Genomic DNA, 22,202 nt, shown 5'->3' on the forward strand with positions numbered 1-22,202 from the left:
CGTTTATAAAAATCATTAAATTATAATTCATGTATATTTTAACTTATGTATTAATAGGGTGGTAATCAATATATTTTTAATATTATATCTGTATAAACACAATGACAATATTTTATTTTTTTTGTCCATCACAATTACTTAAATTTTTTATATTGCATTTAGCAATGTCATTTAATATCGTTATTAATTACTTCTTATTTCCAGGTTATCAATTTACTACAAATATTTAAACTATAAAATATTCCACGCATCATTAATTATATTGCATTTTCTTTTTAATAAAGAATTACAATAATCTCTTAAGGAAATGAACCTAAATTATAAGAAATTATTATTGTAAAATTCTGTGCTGTCAAAAATAGTTGAACGATTTCTATCTTCTAATTAAAAGTAATTATAGAGAACAGCATTGCCGTCACGAAATACTATTTACCTTTAAGACATATCAGATTATTCACTTATATGTATTATACAATATAGTCAATCATTAATTGATAAGAAAGAAGAGTCTACAATCTAGAATTCTCTACGATGATATTTATCAGGATCAAAATATGATGTAACTACTACACGGTTATTGAATTTACGTCCTGTCAAAGTCTGTTGTGCTTTTTGGCAATCGATAACGCTGTTAAACTCAACGAATACCTATAAAATAACAATAACAATAAGTTATACGTAACAATGAAAAAATATAAAAAGATATAAAAGAAATGAACAATTCTATAACATACTTTTCCACATCCTGGAACATCAACACCTTCAATAGGTCTTGGTATTTCTACAGATCGAACTACACCATATTTGTTGCATTCTTCCTTGATATCTTCTAAAATATCTTCATATTCCTCTTCTTCCATTAATTCTTCTGGTGTAACCATATTTAATAAGCAAAGTACCTGAAAATATGTCATAATCATGTTAATTCAATGTTTATACTAGTGACATATTTATTTATATATTTACCTCCGTTGCAGGTCCACTTGTGCCTACCATAGATAGACCAGGAACCTGAATTTGTACAGGAGCTTGTGCTCCTATCATAGGATTCTTTGCACCGACACTAGCTCGTTGTACGATCAACTTCTTGTCTCCTAGTTGCATACCATTTAATCCAGCAATAGCTTGATCCGTCATGGACACATCAACATATTCGCAAAAAGCGTAACCTTTTGATAATCCTGTAGCTGAATCCTTTACTAAATTGAAAGCTCTCAGTTGACCAAAACTCATCAGTAGCTCCTTTACCTAAATTATCACAATGACATTATTTGTATATTTTCATGTAACTAATATAAAATGATCTATACTAATGTAGACCATGCAATTTTCCCTTTAAAAAATAATAAAATTAATAATAATTTATCTATGTGTGTTTTGTTACTTTAAAACATTCTTTTATTCTAATAAACATTGAGATGATTTCATTGAAAGAGATTATGCATCAAATATATGCACGCGAATATATAATAAAATTAATTAATTTTTTAAACGTATAGAATATTTGATAATCTGTAAGATTATATCAAAAAAAATACATATTAAATAATTACTTCAACAAATACATGATAAAGTTAACGATATTTATATAGTAAATGTTTAATTTAGAAATTTCATTCAAATAGAAAATTGCATAGTATAAGAATATGAAACTGATTGTTGAATGTATAGATGTGCCTGGTAACACCTATTCGTATAATGTCTATGCATTATTTTATTATATATAATATTTAATTCTGCTTAGTACCTCCTTCCTAAAAAAAATTCGAATATATCTAAATAATATTCTTCTTAAGCATAATTTCTCGTTTCTAGAATTTGTATAATTATTAATTATGTTTAAAGTATGTGTATATATATATGTATATTATACAGTACATGTACATTATACAGTATATATACATATATATGGATATATGTATTAATATAGTGATATTACTTACATGTGCCCATTCATCACAGAAACTGTAAACTTTGAAATTTAGATAACAGCATGTTGCATCTATCGAGGAGGTAAAATACGACATACCATCCTCATATAGATTTAACAAAAATATTCCTGATCTCCTCACAAGCTAGCAACATGCTTTTACCGATAAATTCTACCAGAATATCAAAGAACGCACCATTAGCACAGAAGAATCGCAGACTTCGGGAAAGGGGCTGCAAAATCGCATAAGCCCAATGTACGAAGGCATGAAAATGAGATAAGTACTTGCCTCGAGGGACTGGACTAGCCTCTCTCCAGGCAGTGTGGTATATTGTCATGTTCGGTAGTAGTAGTAGTGGTAGAAGTAGTGGTAGAAGTAGTGGTAGTGGTAAGCAAATGCTTTTGATCAGCGCGACCCTAAGCTAAGAAATGGGGAGAAAGGGCACTGGTATCAGTCCACAATTTACTTTACAGTAACCAAAGGATTTTACTTTTCATTCTATTTTAATCATATTTCACTGTAAGGAAACTTTTATTAACTCTCCAATGATGCAATATAGCAGTTGTTTACTTTTGTTTCTCTGTCACTCTCAGTATTTTCTCTTTGCCTAAAGACACATTACTGAAATTTGAACACGTAAATTTCATTTGCGTAACCTGTAAACGCAATAAGGCACAAGATGAAGATCTGTAAAGCCTGTAAAGAAAATAGCTGCAAGGGAAAAAGATATTCCTGAAAAGAATAGATACCAGAAGACTTGGAGCTGTTACCAGATGCACATAAAATTATGTGTTGACCCTGTAATCCCATCCAAAATAAAACCAATTTGCTAGATAAAACGTTGATTTGTTTCACTTGTAGAGCTATAAAGAGTCTTGTTGCATAAGCATCATTGCCATAAAAAACCTGGATGGCTCTGTAATAATATTCTTGTCAAGTATACGTTTTGTTTACATGACATTTTTTCATCATTCTATGTAATATAATTTTTTCTTTATCTTTTTTTTGTGCTTTCTCATTTAATAGATAATAATGCAATTGCAACAACTTCCCTTCCCTTCTTATATTTGGACTGCGACACTTTTGCTAAACTATTCTTGTTCTAGTTAGTCGAATTAGAATTTCTTTGGCTGGACCTAGAATATGCCTAAAAAGGATTTAAAAGAAAAAACGACTGCTGCGACTGCATGCCATTTAAATGCTGCAACGCCTCTAACGATTTTCTTTGTTATCTATGTATCTATCCTGCACAACTTCGGGACAATGTGTGACAATGATAAAGGAATGAAAGAAGATATTGAACGCATCTGCTAATCCACAGAGATTGATAAAAGCGAAACCTGATTTTCCTACCTAATGACCTAATCAACGCAGAAATCCAGTGGATACACATACATACCTCTGTAGAATTTTGGCAGACTGGTACACCTTCCTCTGTTTAATCTCCGCTAAATAGCTAAGTACCTATGTTATAATGTAATCCTTTTGTTTAACTCGTAATGCTGTGTGTGAGGATTGACATAATCAATAATCCTACAGCAATAGAGTCCTAACATTTTCGCATTGCAGTTATTTCCCAGTCATTGATGCTTTTTTTATCATTTTTATACAAGACTAAATACATATTCAATAATCAAAAAGTTAGCTTCAATGAAAGAGAACTGCATTTAAAAGTGTGCAGTGAATACAAATGGATTAGTAAGTTTATTTGCATACCTGTTCCTCATTCAAATAATTCGGTAGACCACCAATGAAAATCTTGTGTGGGGAATCTGTAAATAATATATGTATTATATTAAATTGATTATATAATATTAAAATATTAACACATTGACGTCAGGAAGTTTAAGGCGTAATACAACTGATAAAAAAAATAAAAGATGATTTTTGGGAATTTTTTTTTCGAAAACTAGGAAAGCTATTACCATGTAATTTTTTACAATTTTATTATTTATATAATCTTTTTTTTCTTTTTAAAAATGTACAAAATTTACAAAAATCCTTTGCTCACACAGCTTATTTTTTTTAATTCAAAAATCAAAAAGATTCTTATTCTTTGTATAAATGACTATTGCATGAACGAGGGAAAATTAATTTATTAGTAAAAAAATAAAAAAATGGAAACACAAATTGAGTGTGTAGTGTTTTGTTCAATTAGTCGCCACTTTGTTAATTTATTACTAAATTTATTTTCTCTAGTTCTTGCGATAGTCATTTATATACAAATAAGAAACTTTTTGATTCTTTTTTGCATATATACTGGAGGGAATTATCGTGCCTACTATTGTTTTTTACGTGCTATTCAATATTACTTCAATATTACTATAATATTAATACGTGCTAGAGTCAATAAATAAAATTAAAATAAATTACATATTAATAGTTTTTCTAGTTTTTAAGAAAAAAATTCCCCAAAATTACCTTCTACTTTTTTGGTTCAAGTGGTACTATGCCTTAAACAAGAAATAAAAAAAAGCTGAAAAAAAAATTTTAATTGTTTCAATTTCTGAAACATCTATTATGTTTTAACAAAGAATTTGATCCATTTACAGTGTTCTTTGGATTTATTTCTAGGATAGATATATGAAAATCTTAATTACGTATTTTCGCATAATCCAACGCCAATGTGTTTATATAATTGTATATTGTACATTGATATATAAAATGTATGCATAAAACATACCAGGAACCGTACCTGGCACGTTCATGCTTGGATTATCTGTCATTCCAGGCATTGGTTGATAATCGTGAGGTCTTCTTATTTTTAAACTTTGTCCTTTAAAATTAATCCCATCGAAGGCCATAGCTTGTGTAGTTTCATCTATTGAACGAAACTAAAATAAAAGAAATTTAATATAACTACAAAACTTCTTACTAATGATTATATAAATAAAAATCAGAATTTCTTTATACTCGGTGGTAAAAAAAAAGGATCCGATATTTTAATGTTTTATAGTACTTGTCAAAAGTGGTAAAACATGTCTTACTAACATTGATCCTAGAATCAACCCTTTCGAAGTAAATTAATTTTTATTATTTACGAGCGCTCAATATCGTAAGCAAATCTCTTGGCAACATATTATATGTACACAGAAGAGTTGCTTAGAAACACACTAGTTCAAGAAATATTTAAAAATATATATCAATCTATGATCCATATATGCCAGAATTGCATTCCCATGGAAGAAAGACATATTGAATATCTGAAATTTATACATATTATGTTTGCGTTTACGAAATAATCTTTGTTGATTTTAGTAATAGTTTTTACTTATTTACATAATAAATTAACAATATTAAACTAATATTTCTTTTTGTAGATTAAATATGTTGTTAAGAGACTCGCTTACAATATCAAACACTCATAAATAATAAAAGTCAATTTACATCGAAAAAGTTGATTTTACGAATCATATTAACTAGACCAATTTTTACACATCTTTGCTGAATACTATAAGCTCTTAAAATATTGGACCCGTTTTTACCAACCTGTATATACAAGGTGTCCCATAGCTGATGGTACAAATAACCAAGGGTGACTCTAATTGCAAGTAAAAACTGAAAGTTTAGAATAAAATTTATTCATATAAGGCTTTGTTTTGGAGAAAAATAAGTTTGAGAATTTGTCGAGTACACGTGCACTTTAATGAGCTTACAACCTTGAAAACTAAAAGCCTTGTTCGATAAGCATAAGAATATAACCAACATAAGAAATATCACCATACTGACAATGTTTATAATTATATTAATCCGAAAGTAAGATAGTGAAATCCATTGAACCAAAATTGAATCAAATGCATGAGTACTTAACAAATTTTCTAACTTATTAATCTCAAACATAAAGTCTCATATAAAAATATTTTGTTCTAGATTTTCGACTTATTTATTCATGTAGAGTCACTCTCTGTTCCCTTGTACTATCAGTTATAAAACACGCTGTATATGCAGGATAAATCAGTTAACGTTGGTATCTTGAATATCTTTGTTGTTTTGAAAGATACGTCATATGTTTTAAGGAAAAAGTTGAATGGTTCAATGGGGCTCATATGATGCCAAAAATACTTTATTTTTAAAAACAGAATCACCATTTTTTAAATACTTACAATCATAGCCTCTTTCATTAAGAATTTAATGATTTTAATTGTTCCAGGTCATTCAAGGTCACGGACAGAGAAAACGTATAAGAAGCGAAAAATTCCTTCTAGACAAACTTTGGTTAATATCTACAAGTTGTTTAGAAGTACTGGAAGTTTAGATGTAAGAAAGCGTAAACGTAAGAATCGGAATTGGAATTGTCCAAAAAATACTCATAAGTCAAAATAGCGTAATACGAATTTTGATCTAACGTAATTTTCATCCGTTTCACATATCGCTACATCAGGTATTACATAAAAATGACTTTAAAAATTGAATGAATTTTGGTCAATAGGGATTATGTCAAAATTGTTAATTTTTTTCTAATGTCTTTTTTACGGACGAAACAACATTCAGTAAACAAAGCTCAATTAATCTATGGAACACCCATTATATGTCTGTTGATAATCTGCAGTGGCTTTGAGAACTTGCCAATCAAAAATAATAAAACGTAAACGTATAGTATGGTATTTTAAACAAGCAAGTAATCGGACCATACTTCATTATCAGAACAATGACAGGACAAAAACATTTTCAATTTTTGCAAGAAAATCTACCTATCTTGTTGGAAGATGTTCTTTTACAAAACCACTATGATATATAGTACTAACATAATAGCTATTCTACCTATTATGCCCGAATAGCAAGAGATATATTGGATTCTAGGTTACCGAACTGATGGGGCAGTACACTCGTTTGATTAAAATCCACTGGATTTCTTTTTGTTGGGTCAGCTACAATAATATACACGATAATCAGCACAATATGTGCAAATATCATCCCGGATGTACTTATCAAAGTTCAATGTGCTATTCAAGTTACGTTTGTACGTTTACAGCAATGTATCGATGAAACGGCTATCTTTTTGAACATTAAATGACCTTAAATAATTTTAGTCACTGAATTCCTAATGAAAGAGACTATCATTGTAGGTGTTCAAAAAATGGTGGTTTCATTTAAAAAAAAAAATGAGATAACATTGATATCTTTTCAAAATATAAAAAAAAACATAAATATTTTTAGCATCATGTGAACCCCATTGAACCATTCAAATTTTTCCATAAGATATTTGACGTATCTTAAAAAACAACAAAGATATTTAAAGTATCAACGTTAACTAACTCACCCTGTATATGTATATATAAAGAAAATAATATTGTAATTTATTATTATACCTCCAAGAAAGCAAAGTTCTTATCTAGATTGATCTGACAAGCAAGGACTGGATTCCCTGCAGCTTGTGCAAGGCCTGATAAATGCATTTGTTGATTGAAAAATTCCATCATCTCTTCTTCTGTGACTCCAAATGGAATATTACCAACATATAATCTTCTTGCTTGACGAGTGATCGTACTACCAACAACAGGGACAGCAGCTTGAGGAGTATCTGCTACAATATTTGCAGGTATTTGGCCAGCAGCCTGCATAGCTTTATACTGTTATACAAAGAAAAAATTAAAATATTAATATTAAACTAATTACTAGATGTGTGAAAACAATTAACACATTGTATGTCAGCCCTATATTTTTATGGTATTTTCAACCTATCACTTGTTTAAGCGCACATGTCAAATATTCAGTTAAAATATAGTATACTGTTTTGTAAAAATGAATAAAATTTTTAATATATATTCTTTCATATGTCCATTTCCCCATAAAGCAGAAATGCGATAACTGGCATTCAATCTTTCAGTAGTCAATATTTAGCTGACATACAATGTTTAAAAATTAACATTTAAATGTTCTTAAGTTACCTGCAAAGGTGTAATATGTTCAAATCCAGGTGGTGGTACATCCCAATATAAGGATGGCTTTCTCCTTCTAGAACTACGACTTTTTTTAGGAGAACTGCTTCTCTTACGGTCTCTACGGTCTTTGGAACGAGACCTTGATCTCTTCCTACGTTCCCTACTACGTGATCTGTGTCTCCTATCACGATCTCTGTCCCTATCACGGTCCTTGTCTCTATCTTGTCTCTCTCGATCTTACAAAATAATGATTATTATGCATTAATATTCAAGTAATTATTGGAAATAATATTTTCTTATATTTGAATAAATTATATCTGCATTCCAGTTGACCTTCTATAATCTTCCAATGTTACTCTGATGTCACATATTGACATATTCATATTTTTTTTTACTTACTTAAATTTTGTTTTCAAATGTGGCATACGCATATTGTTTTATAATTTTTCTTTGCTAACCGATAAGATTCTGTATAACTATTATCAACTTTAACTTGAGATATTGTAATAAATCTAATATATAATTCATTGTTAATTGGTATTTATAAGTTAATATTTGTTTGTTTCAGATTACAAATATTTTTGTATAATTCCGAAAAAATTTAGACTATAACAAGTTAAATATGGTAAACAAAAAACATCTTTTTTACTATGTTTTAATAACACTAATTCTTCAAACTAAAAAGATAACAGGCAATTTCTAATAACTTTTATATATATATTTGCTATTTGTAGATATGTCAATGCTTCGAGATTATTTATATAAATAAATATTATTTATTTCATTATATATACATAAAAAATAACATGCTTTAAAACATCAGTCAATTATAATCAAAAGAAAAGAAAAAAAGAAAAATCATTCAGATAAATTTGTTTATGCGTACAAGTGTAGCTCTCCGGCCATTACATTCATAGAAATCCACTTATCTTCACATAACGCGGGAAGACTTACGAAGAACGAAGATAAAAAAATCCTATTAAAAAATTTCTTACCTCCATTAAAATCTTCTCCCATCTTTGATCTCCCTATGCAAAAGTACTATACTATATTATATGAAAATATGTTCAAAGAAAACGTTAAAATCTATAAACGTCAGCCGCTCCCAAAAAGATTTTTATACCGAAATGGCGTGAGAACAACAAGAAGAACAATGTATTTTATCTAGTCGCCACCAGATGGCACGAAAAGCACTTTCAAGCGTGTTCCTTGCTCCAGCTCAGTGTTTCTCAATCTTTTTGTCACGTGAAACACTTTTAAATAATTTTAAATTTGATAGCACACTCTGTCAATATTGACAGTATTGTATGTAAGGCTAATGATAGGTATACATTATTAATTTTTACACTCTGAATATTAAAGTTTTCAAGAATCTACGTGTAATGTTATTGAAGGTATAGCCCATGGAGCCTATATAGAAGGAGGACGATCGTGGAGATAATTTCTATTGCCACTAGAGAGCGCGTCTAGTCGTTTGGTCTGATTTTTAAAAAAAGTAATTAAAACAAAAACAGCAAAGAGAACTATTAATTTGATTTGTTTATTTATGAAATCACAAGTACTTAAATCTAAACTTAAGAACATCACCGTCGCCTTCGTGGATAATTATCGTACTCTACATTCACTCATTTTCAACAACACAAATTCGACGCAAACGCCTATCTCGATCGTCCTCCTTGTATATAGCTTCATTGTATAGCCAATCTAATTGAAGTTTTTCGTTGATTAGTAAATGATATAGTTATGTAGTTTGTCCGTTTGTTCCCTTCTGTATCACTTGTTTCAAAAACCAGTGCCGTATGTCAATAAAGCCGACCATGCCAGATTTTAAGTATTATTATTCTAGGTTATACAAAATAATAAGTAAAATGTTAGATTAAATGGATTATAAATTTAATATTATTATTTAAGGTTATATATATAAACAGTAATAGATAAAAAGGTAAGTTAGAAATTATTTGAAGAAAAGAAGAAGAAAAAGAAGAGAACAAAATATTGGGTTTATTTTTCTTGTAACCCCATTTTTTGTACGCTCATGTCCTATACGTTGGAAAGCACACATCTGGTTATGAGCGGAGTGGAAAATATTTTTGATAATTATTGTCAGATGGTCTACAAATATGGGTCTATACACAAACATACTATAAAACAAATATAAGATAATAAATTACAAATAATGTAAATTCAATAATATATACGTAATCTTAATAATACAAGCGGCTTGTATGTCAGTGAGAAATATGTGCTTGATGTTTTTGAATAATTTATTTTAAATTTTTGGACGCGAAAAGGATAAAGCAACTTTCATGTTATGTTCAACGTTTCCAAGTATTGATCTTTTTGTATATTTTATATTAATTTATACAGAAAATTCAAATTCGCACAAGTAAAATGTTGAAAATTGCAATTAGAGGATTAATGATTTTCTAGATACAGCTACAAAATTTTCTTTAAGAGAAATCAAAAAAATTATTAAAGATATTTCAGAATATTTTATTTTCCAATTTCAGTCACTCGAGATAGAAACAAAGTAGTTTCTAATGAAACCGTTCTTTCTTTAGATCTGCGCGCCTTACATCAAGTTTTTGTTACACAGCCTACTTATTTCGTGTTAATAGTGAGCCAAAACGAAAACAAAAAGAAAACGCTGAATTAAAAGGCCGCTATTGCACATTGTTTTTTATATATATTATTGCTTACAATTAATAGTTTACTTAATTACATTAATACTCAAAAAATTTATTATAGATTAATTCTAAAAAATTAGCGAAACACACACTTAAAAACCTTTCGTGACATAATGATTGAGAATCGCTGCTTCAGTTTTAGGAATTATGATATACGATATGTTTTACATCTCACAATGTAAATTGCAATAAATTATTGATTAAATATAATAATTTATCTATCGGTTAATAAACAACACACAATGTATATAATTTAATATATTTCTATAAAAATGAAAGAAATATAAATTCCCTAGGGTTACTCTTTATATAAATGATCAGGATCGGTTAAATTTTTATTAGTTGCTAGGACACTTAAAAATGTTTTTAAAGTTGTGTAAAATTAATGTTTAATGTTGTGTAAAAACCAAAATGATGTATAATACGAAAGACTTATATTATAATATATGTAAAATTTTGATCTTTTAATATAAGACATACGAACATAGCCGGATTTTTAATAATACACCAATATACTGATCGTTCACAAAACCTTTCTAAGGTTTGCAATTTTGAAATAGTTAAATTAATGAATGAAAATTAGTGAGAAAGAGGAGAACTTATTAATTTCAATAATTTTATAAATAATTTTTGTAGAAGTAAATATAGAGTTAACAATTTACATTAGAGAAATATGGAAAATAAACAAGTATTGGAAGAACGTCTAAGAAAGGCTTCTTGTATTGGGGACACAGATGCAGTTCAGGAACTTGTTAACTTAGGTGTTGATGTTAATACACGACATAATGTTAACGGATGGTATTCATTGTTCATAATATTATATATTAAATTATACAAACATTTATTTTGTAAAAATCAATTTTTTTCAATTTAATCATAATGCTTGTGCAATATTATTTCATTTTTTTTATCTCTTTTGCAAATAATATTTTCTTTTTAAAGGACACCATTACACTGGGCTTGTAAAAGAGGCTTTTTGGACGTAGCTGCTTTACTTCTGAAACATGGAGCTGATAAAAATATAATGTCAGAAAGTGGGGAAACAGCAATATCTTTATGCACCAATCAACAAATTTTACAATTATTGAATTCTGATATTCAACGAAATACTAATGGACCAATGATACATCAATTTATGCCTAAATGTATAAAAAATGAACTTTTAACTACTAATATAGATTCTGTACAGCATTTAGGAGTGAATCATAGTCGATGTGAATTGAAAACTAACAATCATTTGCAAGATGGTAAGAAAGATCATGTTGTTTAATCAGTTAGCTGTGGGGATCTTTTTTAAAAATATGTACCTTCATTATGTTGCTAACATGAAACGATAACAAGTATATATACTTGTCATACACAGAGTATATATAGCTGTTATAATATTCAATTAAGTTGTAATCGAATGTTTATTTTATTCTTTTTTATAAAATTCATTATTTTATTATTAACATTTATTTATTTACTTAATTTAAACATATAGTTTGCATATGGAAGAGGAAAAAAACTAAATATCAATTACTTAGAAATTGAATCTGCTGTTATTGAATGATATTGAATAAAGCTAGGTAAAATACATAATGGCACTTTACAAGTCGAACACTAATATGTTGTTTCTTCTTGAATATTATTTTTGTAACAACGCATCTTCATATAAGATTACTTTTTGAAAATGTGTAACGTTAGATTTAGTTGGCCAGGTTTGTTATAATTTGTTGTTTACATTCAATTTTCTACTAATTATTTATATTATTTTTTGTTTTATTTCGGCTTGGTCTCCAAATATTTGAAACAGTTTGAAATTTACAAATATATTTTTGTTGTCACTAAAATTGCTATATATATATATGTATATAAGTAACAAACATTAATTACTTTTTTCGCATGACTAGTATACTCGTTAATCATACACAGCTATCTGATTAAAAAATTATATATAAAGATATATTTTAAATAACTTTAATATAAATATTAGTGTATTTTTATAGAATTAGTTGTTAAATTACGTATTGCAAATGCACCTGATCCTGACTTCGTTGAGGTCGAATTACCTATGAATGATTTAACATACCAGACATTAATACAGACATGTTGCGAAGAATTTGGATTATGTCCGCATCAAATTTTGAAATTACGAAAATTACCGAATACTAAATTGAGGAAAGATAAAGATATAAAACGGCTTCAACATTTTCAAGAAATAGAAGTAATAACAGATCCAGCTAATGTATATAAACATATGCAATATTCTAACAGTGTTCCCAATAACGTTTTACCGAGTCCAGCTAATGGATATCAAAGTATTTCAAATAAAGATCAGACTATTTTATATTAAATTAAATTTTTAATTTATTTATATATTAAAATTAGGGTAAAATTAGAATAGATATTTTTATTTTCTTTTTATCATTTTTAAATTTTAATAAAAAATAGGAATGTAATAATTAAACATTATAACAAAATATAAACAAACGTTTGCATGTATTTATACTTAGAGTAATATAATCAATAACAATTTGTTCTTAGAATTAATAAATAATATTCTAAAAATATAAAATTACTTATTATTTTCTATACTTTCCTCTTCTTTGTTTTTTCTTTTTTTATCCTCAAATTCCTTTGAAGATGTTTTCTTGACTATAACATTACCCTCAGGAGTAACTACGACATTGGCATTGCTAGATAAAGTCGTAAGTTCTCCCTCAACATTACAATATGCTTTTGGTCTTTTAGGTTTAACAACAGGAATATATACAGTATTCTTATTTTCTAAAAATTAAATTTTAAATTAATTAAAATAATTTACACGCGAATATTGTAAATTTATAATACTCACTCAATGTCATGTATATAGGAAATCCTAGACCAATAGGAGTTTTTAATCGAATAGCACGAATATTTGACCAACCACCAGGATAAGTTTTGGTCAACTGGTTACAAACAGCAAGAACATTATCTAAAATATGTTTCTTTTTCATAGAGGTATTTGCTACTTGTATTACATGAGTATCAGCCAAAGAATGTAATCGCATGGATGTTTTTCTTAGCGCATAATCAATTTCACTTTTTAAATCTTTCTTATCCATTTTGACGGAAGTTGGAAGTTTACGTTTATTGTAAAATATTTTTCCTAATAAATGCGATACGTGTCCAGCAATTCTTCCATCTACTAAAAAGTGATCGTAGCTTGCAACGAGTTTTCTTTTTAATTCATATTGATCATATTCAGTCTTAAGTTGATTCATGGGTATAATGTCTTTGATTTTTGTACATCCACATTTTTCAAGTAACTCTTTATAATAATTTACTGTTGGTTCATAATCCTTTCTTCTACCTTTTTCCAGATCACATACAATGAGTGCGATATCATCTTCTGATGATACTACAGAATTAGGTAATAAACTGTAATAAAATATGAATTATAAAATAGTAAATGTAATTTCCAAAATAGGAGAAGAAAAATAAAAATATATTAAAGCAGCATCATTCAATAAATTATAATCACATTATATGATTTCATAAGGATCCATTGGTAATTATAAAAGAATAATCATTTGCTGATTTTTTAATCATAAATTAATGAACTATGTTTATGTAATGAATTACAATATCAGAAATTTATAAAACAAAAAAATGTTTTCTTCATTTAACAATACTATAAAACTTACATTCTTACTTGTCTTCTTGGTACTTGTGGTATCCTGATACAAGTAACCTGCATAAATATCGGCTGATATTCATCAGAAAATAATACATTTGTATCTTTTAATTGTTCTTTTGTTAGATGAAAAATAGCTAAAATACACTGTTGTATATGCTCCTTTGATAAATCTTTGAGATTAATATCATCGCCATTACTTTTTACTTCGATATCTTCTATAATAATTGCTTTCTGCTTTTTAATAGTAGTATCAGAATTAAGTTTTAATTTTTTAGCTTTCTTCATTTCAGGAAGAGATTTTCTTTTTTCTTTTGCATTCTCAGTGTTATTTTGTATTATTTCACTATTTCCGGTAAATTTCTTTTTTTTTTTAACCGAATCAAATTTGATTTTTTTATTGTTTTCTATACATTTTGAATTTAATCTCTCTTTTATTTTGTCTTCGAATATGTTACTTACATCATCATTTAAAGCTTTTCTCTTTTTTGTTACATGTTTTAACGATTCCATATTCAAGCACACGTGGTCTCCTTTCAATCTTCCTATGGCAAAGAACGAGGAACGAAAGAACGTTGTACCAAACGATTCACATATTCACACAAGATATACCAACAAAGTTAGGGAACGCGATGGAAATTTCTGATCATATTCAGTAGCGCTATTGTTAGATATTTTTCGAACTTTCTTTAAGATGCCGTTATGACTTGTTTCTATTGAAAAATTGTTAAATGCATAGAAGTGAAACCTAAGACGTAAGCAAGAATTAAGAAAGAAATATCAACTCTTACAATTAGTAATCAAACTTATTGTTAGTAGTGTCAATTGGAAATTATTAAAAATAAAATAAAATAAAATAAGCCTGTAACTTATATGTGTGCTAAGAAATTCAACAATTACTTATAATAGAAAACTTAATTTTATTAAAATCTATTTTTTGTTTCTTTTTTTAGTAATTCTAATGAAAAGAAAATATCTCTTTAAATACAACAAAAGCGTAGTAATAATTAATGTCGTTTCTGTATTATGCATTTGTAAAACTGTTTCATGATGACCTAGACAACATAATTTAAAAACAACGTCATTACAATCAGAACTCGATTATTTTTAACCTCCTTCGTAAACTCGCATATCGCGGTCCAGAAAGGACACTTATCATTGTCACCATCCTCAAAACTATTTTGCGATGACTGCATTTGATCGGCTTATGCTCTCTATCACAACGTGTAAAAATAGTTTGTTACACATGATATATACGCATTTGTTATTATTTTACGGTTAGATGAGAGAAATTTTTCAAAATCTTGGAGAAAGATTTGATAAAAATTATGTAAGAAGAACAAATAAATAATGGTATGTATATCGTAAGTATATAAATATGATTGATTTTAAATGTTTCTTCAAATATTGTTAATAATTCAAAAAAGAATATATTATCTTATAAGTTTGTTTCAGAAGGTTGTATTATACATACATAATAGAAACTACAAAGTTTTATTGATTTGTTCAGATAGTTGTAATATAAACAAATAGACATAGTAATTAATTAAGATAATAAAATATAAATCATTAGTATAATGAATAATGTCACTTTTATTATTTGTTACAGAAAAAAATAAGAAAACTATTTAAATACAAACAATTGACTATAAAGAACAAATTAGAAATTATTAAACTTGCTGAACTAGACATACAATAATCAAAGATTTCTGGTCAATATAAAGTGGTAGGATCAATATATCATGTATTATCCAAAAAAAAGGAAAAATGTTAATTATCATCGCTAGAGAAGAAAATATTCCACAAAAGAACAAAGGTCGACATTGGCAAGCATGCTTTTTAGAAAACCTTTTGTTGAAACGGATCAAACAAAAATGAAATCTGGGAATGTATATCACAGGGCCTTTGATGCGAGAGAAGGCTTTATTCTTCAATAAGCAGCTTAAAGGACCACCGACTTCAAAGCCACAGTTCAAGCTGGTTAGGAAGATTTAAGGTAAGATTTGAAATTTTTATCAACTTAGTATTCAAAGAGAGTAATTGTCAGCAAATGTAAATGAAGCTGCAGTATTCAAATAGAAATTTTCCCAAATTATTGGAGAATCGGTACGAGAAGATACAGATGCACCTACACAGCGATAACTCTCTGATAAAGAACTGATAGAAAAATATTTAAGAACAGAAAATTATGAAATGCGTAGGTTCATAGGAATAGAGTAATTTTGTAAAATAATTTACAACAATAAACAATCTGTATATATTAACCGTTTGAGTGCTGAAGAATTTTCTTATATACATATATATATATATATATTAAAAGTACAGAATAAAATGCGCAGTTATTTTTTTCGGAAAATAATAGAAACGGTTATAATTAACATTAATTATCATATAAAAAGTGATTTTTATCACAAAAAATATTTTTTATTCTCAGTTATTACAAAGGTGTTTTGCTGCACAAATTCCATGGATTCCTTTTTTACATACAGCGCAAATTAAGTTGGAACGTTTAATTCCATTACCATTTTTCTTGCTGCATACTTCACACTGTCGCAAATTTCGCCCAGGCAATTTTTCTAAAGAAAACTTCTTGCTTATTGATAATCCTGTGGTATTTTTGATTGCTAACCATTCCTTCTCTATAGCATCAATAATGCTCGATGTAAATTGCAGTCTAGTTAATTTTTTACCAAGACAATTTTCCGAATATATTATATAAGCGTTTAGCACCATTCTGACAAAAATGTTAAAAACAACTTTTTTCCAGTATTTGAGAGTTCGTCTTTCATCGAGATATGTATATAATATTTTGTCGGATTCATCAACCCCATGTATAAACTTGTGATAATTGTGAATAATAGTTGGTTTTTCCTTTACATATTGTTCATTTTTTTTCTTCTTTGTAACAGTTATGTTTTCTGTTGTACTGTTTGTAGAGATCAGTATGACAGGATTTTTTTTAGATTTTTTGTCTCGGTAAGAGCACATAAGTATTTTGTTACTTTTGAAATATTTTGGTTGACCAACTTGTGCAAATTTTGCCTCATTCGGGATATGTTTTCTAGTTCTCCTAATGGTGCCAGTTAGATATGTATTTTTCCGTAACAGTGCTTTTGCAAGGAGAATGCTTGTGAAAAAATTATCTATGAATAAATGGTATCCTTTATTCATGTAATTTCCTAGTGCTAGCAATTTTTCAATCACTACATATCCGAGACCATTCTTTTTTATTTCTTCTTTATCGTCGCTTGACTTCGCACCTTGATAACAATAAAATCCCAAACAATAGTTTGAAATAGAATCGCAAATCATCCAGAAGTTGATTCCCCATTTATGGTGTTTTTTGTTAGGAATATACTGCTTTGTAATAGAGTGACAATGAGTACCAACTGACGATTCGTCTATACTCAACTGGCGGTGTGGCGTATATTGTTCCTGAAAAATTTTGTTGGCGTAATCCACCAAGAAATTGAATTTATCGCACGAATCGTAATCTGAATTTTCTGATGATGCCAAATTGCTATTGTCTATCAGATGGAAAAACTTCAAAATCAATTGAAACCTATCCCTAGCAAACATTTTTCCAAACCACGGGATGTTTCTTAAACCTTTACTCCAATAGGAGTTTATTGATGGACGTTTGGTGATGCCCATTTCTAATAGAACCGCAACAAATGCTTTCATTTCTGCAGAAGTTACTGGTACCCATGATTTCGCGCGTGAACATCGCTTCAAATTTCTTCTGGAATTAAAAAATTGCTCAGCATAGCGATTCGTTTCTGTAACCATTGTAGTAAAAAGCAAATTTGAAAAAAATTTATTGAAATATTCAATTGGTTCCGCATCAGAAGCAGGAGCATGTTTTGGACCAGATATTTCAGAAAAACTATTTGATTCATTCGAAAATATTGAGTTTACAGGTAAAAATTCATCGATACTATCGTACTTGCAGTTAGTTTATCATCATCATTGCTTTCACTAATTACTCGTAATCTCTTACGAGGGATGATGATATCACTTCCACTATCACTTTCAAAGTCATTACTACACACTGTATCGTCAGTGCTCATTTCATAGTCACTTTCAGATAAATCAGACTTTGACATGGTGTGTATACTGGCGGACAAAACAAAAACTGTATATTCTCTCCGTATACTGTTAACAGTGCTACAACGCGTTGTAAAGACAAAAGAAGTGTGAAATACAACATATGAAACGATCATTTAATTCAAACGTTGACTCATTAGAGTGATCCACTATAGTAGCGCATCGTGCCTAAGAGATTAATTTTTATCATATTTAAATCACAATTGAATGATATTAATAAAAACCATAATTGATATGAATACAAATGCCCTCAATTAATGTGAAAATTATATTAACAAACAGCAACGCCATCGCACTTCTACGCATTTTTGGCACAAGACAAGAGAAGCGCGATAGCGCTTCGCCGCATTTAAACGGTTAAATGGCTCAAGTAATTGTTTTTGTTTTTATTGAATGGTCAAACAGAGAGGATAGTGAAAAGAATCATAATATTTTATCAATGGACACGAAAGACGACTATGTCTCCTATTTACCAAAAACATTCAATGAAGATGAAATAGATTTGAAAAGAATGTACGAGTCTTTTACTATTTTTAAAAAGTGTTATGAAAAACGAGATGATTGCACTAAACAGGAAGTAATCGATTCGAATTACATGTAAAATATGTTAGAATCTTTATTATATGATAAATTATATAAAAAAAATAAAATTAATCAACAAATTTGATAACAACACTATAGAATCTGATGTATAGAATTTGATATATCTAATGTGTATTATTACATTTATTCATTAAGAAACAAATTTCCGATTTAAAGATTTAATGTATTAATATATAAGAATATTTTATTGAATTTTTTAATGCATCAAAAATGACATCAAACGAATTTTTAACAAATTCGGCTTATCATTGTTTGCAATGATAATTTGTGGGCTAGTAACTTCTCGAAGAAGGAGAGAATTTTATTCCGTTTGAAAATTAAAATTTAGCAAAATCAACGCGTGGGTCAGTGTTTGACCCGCGGGTCATAGGTCATCGCTATCCCTGATATAGAACCATGCACAGGATGAATTTCAAAGTTGCATTATTCCCACGAATTCATTCATTGGTTACACGCATCACGTGACAGTAGTAGATGGTGGAGATATGAGGGAAATATGACACGTAATGACAAGAGTGTTTATTACAACGGAAATATGACAGAGTAGCGATTAACAAAGAATCTTACGAAAAACAAAAGTTACAAAAATCGAAGTTTGCAATTAACGAAGTTTTATTGTATTTGCATCTGAAAGAAGAACAACGGAAATTTGCTTTCTGTCTAAGGAACGCAGGTGTATCCGCAACTGCAGCGTTCCGTTCAGAATAGAGGGCGCGGCTGCAGTATTTGCTTTATTCTGTGCCATGGTGACGGCGATCGTTTTGTATACTAACGTGATTCGTGGATGAACAAACTGCGGTTGACCAATCCAGTAACGCCAATATAGAGACACTAAAAAGCAATAAAAGATAAATATTTTTCAGCGGGAAACAGAGACTATTCAGAATTTTTAAATTTGCATCGATAGACAGTATTTTAATCTAATTATAAGTTAAATTTGATCAATTATAATCATAGAAAAATTAATATTGATATATCATTTTCTAAACAATATCATTAGTTATCTTTCTTAAAGTTTCAAACACATAGCCAATAGTTAAATATAATATATTTATATATTTATATAAGTCTTATTACCTTATTTCTTAAATCATATACAACATATATATAATTAATAAATATTAATTATTGAGATTAATAATTAATTGTAAAATCTATGAAGAAATTTATTTAAAACACATATTTATAAAATTACACAATAATAAAAATCCCGTTATTAAATAAAAAGCATGAAATCAATAGCGAGTAAAGTAACACTTGGTTAACCAACACAATCGAGACCACTTTCACGACAAACGGTTCTTTTTATCGTTAAACGATCTCATTTCTTCTTTCTATTCTTTCCTTACATTACATTTCATTTGTTTACGTTAGTAGAAATTCATTATACGTTGAGCATTTGAATGTGATAAGTCGTAAATTTTAACTTATTTAGTTATCTGATAGGTAAAAATTTTGTTAGAAAGTTTGATAAGAATTAGAGATAATAGTGCTATAATCATTAAAAGTAATATCAATAAGTACAACATTCTAAGAGAAGTGATGATGATTAGTGAATAATTTTAAAAATTTCATTTAAACAATTAATTTCCAACTCCTAGTGTTTTACGATATCGATTTTCTGTGATGTTATTATTTCGAAATTATCGCCGCATTTCTATTTATTTGTGTATTATTGTTTTCATTATTTACGTTAGTAAGATTATTCAACGTTATATTAATGAATGTTCTGTTAGAGAAAAGTTATCTTTAGATAACGCAACTCGAGATTTAATGGTTCCGAAAGAATTAACAATAACAAATAGAAAAACAAAATTTTTAGAGCAAGAGGTATTGAGTTATAAGATAATTGTGAAATTTTACTAATAATTATATTATTATAATAAATCATTTCTTCGTGTTTTTAAGTTTACAAATCTTTCGAGACTCGGGCAGTGGCTTTTATCGTCCAAAAAATTGTTACCAGTAATAATACACAAAAAATCGAAACCTTATATAATTCTAATTTGGAAATACGGACCATTTTTGGAAAGAAGACATATTAGACGATTTACTAATATTAAGTTAGCTTTGTTTTTGTTAAATTATATACTTAAAATTCACATCTTACTTACATCTCTTTTCCTCAATAATTTCAGATTTTCGCCTTGGGAGAATTGTTCGGTAGATAATTGTTTATTGAGTTACAATTCGGAAGATTTAAATAAAGCGGACGCAGTTGTATTCCATCTTCATTTTACTAAAAGTGTACAAAATTTACCTATTAGAACTCGTTCGAATCAGAGATGGATATTTTTAACGGACGAATCGCCGATGCATACATTTTATTACCAAAATCAAAAATTATCAGATTACAATGGCTTATTTAATTGGTCAATGTCGTACCGCATGGATAGCGATATACCTGTACCTTATGGTAGAACTATTCCAATATCCTCGACGAGAAATTCGTTTAACAATTTAACGTATTTATATAATTATTTCATAAGCTCGAAAACAAAACTTGTCGCGATAATGGCCAGCAATTGTTCTGGTAAAAACAAAAGGTGGGAATACATCCGTTCTTTGGAATCAATACTGGGTAACGATCTTGATATTTACGGACGATGTAAGGGGGGTAATAAAACAGCTTGCCCTGGTCACTTTGATACCGATTGTCCCGCCTTAAATGCTTATAAATTTTATCTAGCTTTTGAAAATTCTAATTGTAAGGAATATTTGACCGAAAAAGTTTTTTGGAATGGATACAACAAATTTGCAGTTCCGATTATTATGGGTGCTCCGAAAAGCGATTGTGAACGACTTTTACCATCAGGATCATATCTACACGTTAATGATTTTGCTAGTTCGTACGAGTTAGCACATTATCTTAAAAATTTCCATCATAATATTAGTAATTATCTTCAATTTCACGTATGGCGTCAAAACTTCGAAGTATTGAATGAACACGGTTATTTCGGTAGCGTATCTCGTCATTATTGTCGTATTTGCGAGGCTTTGCATTATAATTCTCTTGCTAACAAAATTTATAAGGACCTCGATTATTTTTGGGGCAAAGAAAAATTCTGTTCATAAAATTAATTAGAATACTTATCCTGTAAGAACATACGAACGGTCGTGTATATATTTACTTGTGATAGAAAGAAAGATAAAATGTATATATATTATAAGTAAATATATATTAATTTATTTTTTAATAAAAAATATATCATTAATTATGTATCTCTCTAAGTACTTATATATTTATTAATAAATATTTACTTATCAAATACCAAATATATGTGTGTATTTGGTTGTGTGTGATGTGAGTAACGCGTGACATATCATAAACGTA

The 22,202-nt window shown here is 28.5% G+C and overlaps 5 protein-coding genes and 1 long non-coding RNA gene across 11 annotated transcripts; 2 read left to right on the top strand and 4 right to left on the bottom strand.

The window, feature by feature from the left end:
• Window positions 1–87: 87 nt before the first annotated feature.
• On the bottom strand, window positions 88–9,249 carry LOC106791683 (splicing factor U2AF 50 kDa subunit). Of its 2 annotated transcripts, none has more exons than XM_014757524.1 (8): window positions 8,809–9,249; window positions 7,820–8,049; window positions 7,241–7,501; window positions 4,615–4,765; window positions 3,648–3,703; window positions 967–1,248; window positions 735–899; window positions 88–648 (listed from the first exon to the last, which is right to left on the bottom strand). In XM_014757524.1, the coding sequence occupies exons 1-8, from the start codon at window positions 8,828–8,830 to the stop codon at window positions 517–519; spliced, it is 1,299 nt and encodes a 432-aa protein (XP_014613010.1). In that variant the 5' UTR covers window positions 8,831–9,249; the 3' UTR covers window positions 88–516. The 2 variants fall into 2 exon arrangements, with proteins under 2 accessions (XP_014613010.1, XP_014613011.1); XM_014757525.1 differs by having other exon boundaries at window positions 4,627–4,765; window positions 8,809–9,248.
• Window positions 9,250–10,776: 1,527 nt separating this feature from the next.
• LOC106791676 (ankyrin repeat domain-containing protein 40-like) lies at window positions 10,777–13,044 on the top strand. Its single transcript, XM_014757506.1, has 4 exons — window positions 10,777–11,041; window positions 11,137–11,298; window positions 11,443–11,747; window positions 12,489–13,044. The coding sequence occupies exons 2-4, from the start codon at window positions 11,174–11,176 to the stop codon at window positions 12,833–12,835; spliced, it is 777 nt and encodes a 258-aa protein (XP_014612992.1). The 5' UTR covers window positions 10,777–11,041; window positions 11,137–11,173; the 3' UTR covers window positions 12,836–13,044.
• On the bottom strand, window positions 12,978–14,756 carry LOC106791672 (ribosomal L1 domain-containing protein CG13096-like). Its single transcript, XM_014757500.1, has 3 exons — window positions 14,169–14,756; window positions 13,337–13,902; window positions 12,978–13,269 (listed from the first exon to the last, which is right to left on the bottom strand). The coding sequence occupies exons 1-3, from the start codon at window positions 14,669–14,671 to the stop codon at window positions 13,058–13,060; spliced, it is 1,281 nt and encodes a 426-aa protein (XP_014612986.1). The 5' UTR covers window positions 14,672–14,756; the 3' UTR covers window positions 12,978–13,057.
• A 124-nt stretch (window positions 14,757–14,880) lies between these two features.
• LOC106791670 (alpha-(1,3)-fucosyltransferase 6-like) lies at window positions 14,881–22,015 on the top strand. 5 transcript variants are annotated; one of them, XR_001382216.1, is made up of 4 exons: window positions 14,881–15,511; window positions 15,768–15,974; window positions 16,059–16,154; window positions 16,221–16,407. XR_001382216.1 is itself a non-coding variant. In XM_014757498.1 (3 exons), the coding sequence occupies exons 1-3, from the start codon at window positions 20,495–20,497 to the stop codon at window positions 21,941–21,943; spliced, it is 1,296 nt and encodes a 431-aa protein (XP_014612984.1). In that variant the 5' UTR covers window positions 20,464–20,494; the 3' UTR covers window positions 21,944–22,015. The 5 variants fall into 5 exon arrangements, 1 of the variants encoding a protein (XP_014612984.1); XR_001382215.1 differs by having other exon boundaries at window positions 14,882–15,511; window positions 16,059–16,416; XR_001382214.1 differs by lacking the exon at window positions 16,221–16,407 and adding an exon at window positions 19,534–19,885 and having other exon boundaries at window positions 14,908–15,511; window positions 15,768–16,154.
• Window positions 16,520–18,925, bottom strand: LOC106791673 (piggyBac transposable element-derived protein 4-like). The gene is made up of 2 exons (XM_014757501.1): window positions 18,105–18,925; window positions 16,520–17,900 (listed from the first exon to the last, which is right to left on the bottom strand). The coding sequence occupies exon 2, from the start codon at window positions 17,840–17,842 to the stop codon at window positions 16,589–16,591; it is 1,254 nt and encodes a 417-aa protein (XP_014612987.1). The 5' UTR covers window positions 17,843–17,900; window positions 18,105–18,925; the 3' UTR covers window positions 16,520–16,588.
• Window positions 19,373–21,399, bottom strand: LOC106791677. The gene is made up of 3 exons (XR_001382218.1): window positions 21,190–21,399; window positions 20,983–21,107; window positions 19,373–19,699 (listed from the first exon to the last, which is right to left on the bottom strand). It is a non-coding gene; the product is annotated as an uncharacterized LOC106791677 (long non-coding RNA).
• Window positions 22,016–22,202: the final 187 nt, after the last annotated feature.

Source organism: Polistes canadensis, unplaced genomic scaffold, assembly GCF_001313835.1.
Source record: "Polistes canadensis isolate GaletaPanama2010 unplaced genomic scaffold, ASM131383v1 scaffold_330, whole genome shotgun sequence".
NCBI lineage: Eukaryota > Metazoa > Arthropoda > Insecta > Hymenoptera > Vespidae > Polistes > Polistes canadensis.

What these genes read in the sequence shown, in the direction of transcription:
- LOC106791676 (XM_014757506.1), top strand. Translation starts at nt 11,174, where the DNA reads ATGGAAAATAAACAAGTATTGGAAGAACGTCTAAGAAAGGCTTCTTGT. An exon ending in CGACATAATGTTAACGGATG is followed by an intron (nt 11,299 to 11,442) that starts GTATTCATTGTT and finishes TTCTTTTTAAAG; the next exon opens with GACACCATTACACTGGGCTT. An exon ending in TAACAATCATTTGCAAGATG is followed by an intron (nt 11,748 to 12,488) that starts GTAAGAAAGATC and finishes GTATTTTTATAG; the next exon opens with AATTAGTTGTTAAATTACGT.
- LOC106791683 (XM_014757524.1), bottom strand. Translation starts at nt 8,830, where the DNA reads ATGGGAGAAGATTTTAATGGAG. An exon ending in AACATATTACACCTTTGCAG is followed by an intron (nt 7,502 to 7,819) that starts GTAACTTAAGAA and finishes TTTGTATAACAG; the next exon opens with TATAAAGCTATGCAGGCTGC. An exon ending in AGAACTTTGCTTTCTTGGAG is followed by an intron (nt 4,766 to 7,240) that starts GTATAATAATAA and finishes CTTTTATTTTAG; the next exon opens with TTTCGTTCAATAGATGAAAC.
- LOC106791672 (XM_014757500.1), bottom strand. Translation starts at nt 14,671, where the DNA reads ATGGAATCGTTAAAACATGTAACAAAAAAGAGAAAAGCTTTAAATGAT. An exon ending in CCAAGAAGACAAGTAAGAAT is followed by an intron (nt 13,903 to 14,168) that starts GTAAGTTTTATA and finishes ATTTTATTACAG; the next exon opens with TTTATTACCTAATTCTGTAG. An exon ending in TCCTATATACATGACATTGA is followed by an intron (nt 13,270 to 13,336) that starts GTGAGTATTATA and finishes TTTAATTTTTAG; the next exon opens with AAAATAAGAATACTGTATAT.
- LOC106791670 (XM_014757498.1), top strand. Translation starts at nt 20,495, where the DNA reads ATGTTATTATTTCGAAATTATCGCCGCATTTCTATTTATTTGTGTATT. An exon ending in CAAAATTTTTAGAGCAAGAG is followed by an intron (nt 20,699 to 20,776) that starts GTATTGAGTTAT and finishes CGTGTTTTTAAG; the next exon opens with TTTACAAATCTTTCGAGACT. An exon ending in AGACGATTTACTAATATTAA is followed by an intron (nt 20,932 to 21,006) that starts GTTAGCTTTGTT and finishes CAATAATTTCAG; the next exon opens with ATTTTCGCCTTGGGAGAATT.
- LOC106791673 (XM_014757501.1), bottom strand. Translation starts at nt 17,842, where the DNA reads ATGAAAGCATTTGTTGCGGTTCTATTAGAAATGGGCATCACCAAACGT.